We start from the raw sequence: 2150 nt of genomic DNA on the forward strand, positions 1-2150 counted from the left end.
AGTATCCAAATCAGTGTAGACAAGAGTGTGTGTGGAGATTCGTCTGTTGATTTTCTCGGTCACACAGTTTCTGATGCAGGTATCACTCCACTTCCTGCCAATTGTGAGGCCGTTCAACAGTTTCCTAAGCCAACTTCACAGCACCAGCTCAACGGATGATTAACTACTACAACAGATTCATTCTGAAGTGTTCTCTACTTCTCTGACCTCTGTATTCCATAATCAAGAGAAGTCAGTCAGTTGCTCTTGTCTGGACTCCTGAAACTGATATTGCATACGATGCTGCCAAGCAAGCCCTTAATACTTTCCCAGTCAAGATGCCCCAACGTCCATCACTACTGATGCCTCCAACACTGGCACTGGAGCTGTTCAGCAACAATATGTGGAAGGTGGATGGAAACCTCTAGCCTGTATGCTGATGTTTCTACAGACACCATTCGTCCATATCTACCTCAGAAATATCGACTTGCCATCTTCAAGCGACTCCATGACATCTCCTATACTGTGTGCGTGCATCACAGCATCTGACCTCGAGATTCATCTGGACTGGTATCAACAAAGATGTAAGAAACTGGACACGTTCTTGCATTAAGTGTCAAACTTCCAAGGTAACTCACCATACAGTTTCTCCTTCTATGCCCTTTAAACCAGTTACCTCTAAATTCAACTATGTTCATGTTGATCTTTTTGGTCCCCTGCCCTACTCCAATGGATACAGGTATATTCTCACCTGCATTGACAGATTTACTAGATGGCCAGAGGCAATTCCTCTTGCTGACATTCATGCTGATACTGTAGCACGAGCCTTTATTGCTGGTTGGGTATCAAGATGTGGAGTACCAACCAATGGCTCATCAACATGAAGACTGGACTACTTCTCTCACTCTTGTGCTTTTAGGCATCAGGAGCTCCCTCATATCAGACCTTGGCTCCACTTCTGTTAAGCTTGTTATGGAACATCAGTCCGGCTACCTAGTGAATTACTCTGCAGTTCCACTAGCTCCATTACCAACCCTACCCAAGATTATGTAGCCAAGATTAGGGATGTGATGTCCAACCTTCGACCTGTTCAGCCACGGCAGCTGTCTTCAAGCAAGTTTTTCGTAAGCCATGTGTACCCATGTGTTCGTCTGAGTAGATTCCATCCGACTTCCACTACAGCCACCATATGAAGTTTCATATGAAGTTCTTAGGCACACATGGAAGACTGTTACTATCAACCACAAAGGGACCTCGCCATCGATTGTGTTAAACCTGCTTCCTTCCATGTCCAAGCCTTTGTATGTTAAATCAAAGAAATCTGTATCATTCCTCCTTCCTCGTCACTAGGAGGGGGATGCTATAGTAATATCGTAGTCTCCCCTGAAATGTAGTTATATCATAGTCCCCTCTGAAAATCGGCTAGTCATGAATTTCTGGTTTATTTTTATTTCTTTCTCATACTATAAATACCACGGATATGTACTTTCTAAAATATATTTTGTCTTTATGTTTACTTTCTTAAATATACTATGTCTTTATGTTTAACAGACAAATGTTTGTTTATTTGCATAGTTATGTTGTCTAAAACACTTGTTAAGTCCAATGTAAATAAGTACTTTCAGGAAATTGATTAAAATAATTGCCTCCGGTTTAGTACAGTGGTAAGTGCCGGCCTCACATCCGAGGGGTCGGCGGTTCGCGCCCCGCCCAGGCGCGAGAAGTTGCAACTGTCGCCTGGAGGTTACTGCTGTGGCTGGGCACCACGGCGGGTAAGGACTCGGTTCAGCCGAGTCAGCACCAGCTGACACACATTAGCGAGTCGGCATTAGTCGACACAGGCCGGGCTCCCCTCGTGGCATAGCCCGTGCTTCGCATATCGGACTTATCCTTATTAAAATAATACACTAGAACAAACTTAATATTCAAACCTTGGTATTATACAATATCCTCTCTAGTCTTGTCTTCCGCTGACAATCACGGATGCATGTACAATTTGGGTACTCTGAAATCAGCACGGCTTTAACGGACTTAACTTAACAGCGGTAGAAATACTGTTTGGCCCAAAGACCTTATCCTGGGATTTAAGGGACTTATACCGCCGTCAACCGAGATAAACGGTTTATCCACGTCTCTATAATAGAAACAATCGCACTAGTGATAAACAAGAC

At 43.7% G+C, this 2150-nt stretch overlaps 1 protein-coding gene across 1 annotated transcript; it reads left to right on the plus strand.

Moving 5' to 3' along the window:
• The first annotated feature begins 412 nt into the window (after positions 1-412).
• LOC119595570 lies at positions 413-1032 on the plus strand. The gene is made up of 3 exons (XM_037944685.1): positions 413-563; positions 652-816; positions 899-1032. Exons 1-3 carry the CDS (start codon positions 413-415, stop codon positions 1030-1032), a joined length of 450 nt encoding a protein of 149 aa, XP_037800613.1.
• Positions 1033-2150: the final 1118 nt, after the last annotated feature.

The sequence above is a fragment of the Penaeus monodon genome, chromosome 36, assembly GCF_015228065.2.
Source record: "Penaeus monodon isolate SGIC_2016 chromosome 36, NSTDA_Pmon_1, whole genome shotgun sequence".
Lineage (NCBI taxonomy): Eukaryota > Metazoa > Arthropoda > Malacostraca > Decapoda > Penaeidae > Penaeus > Penaeus monodon.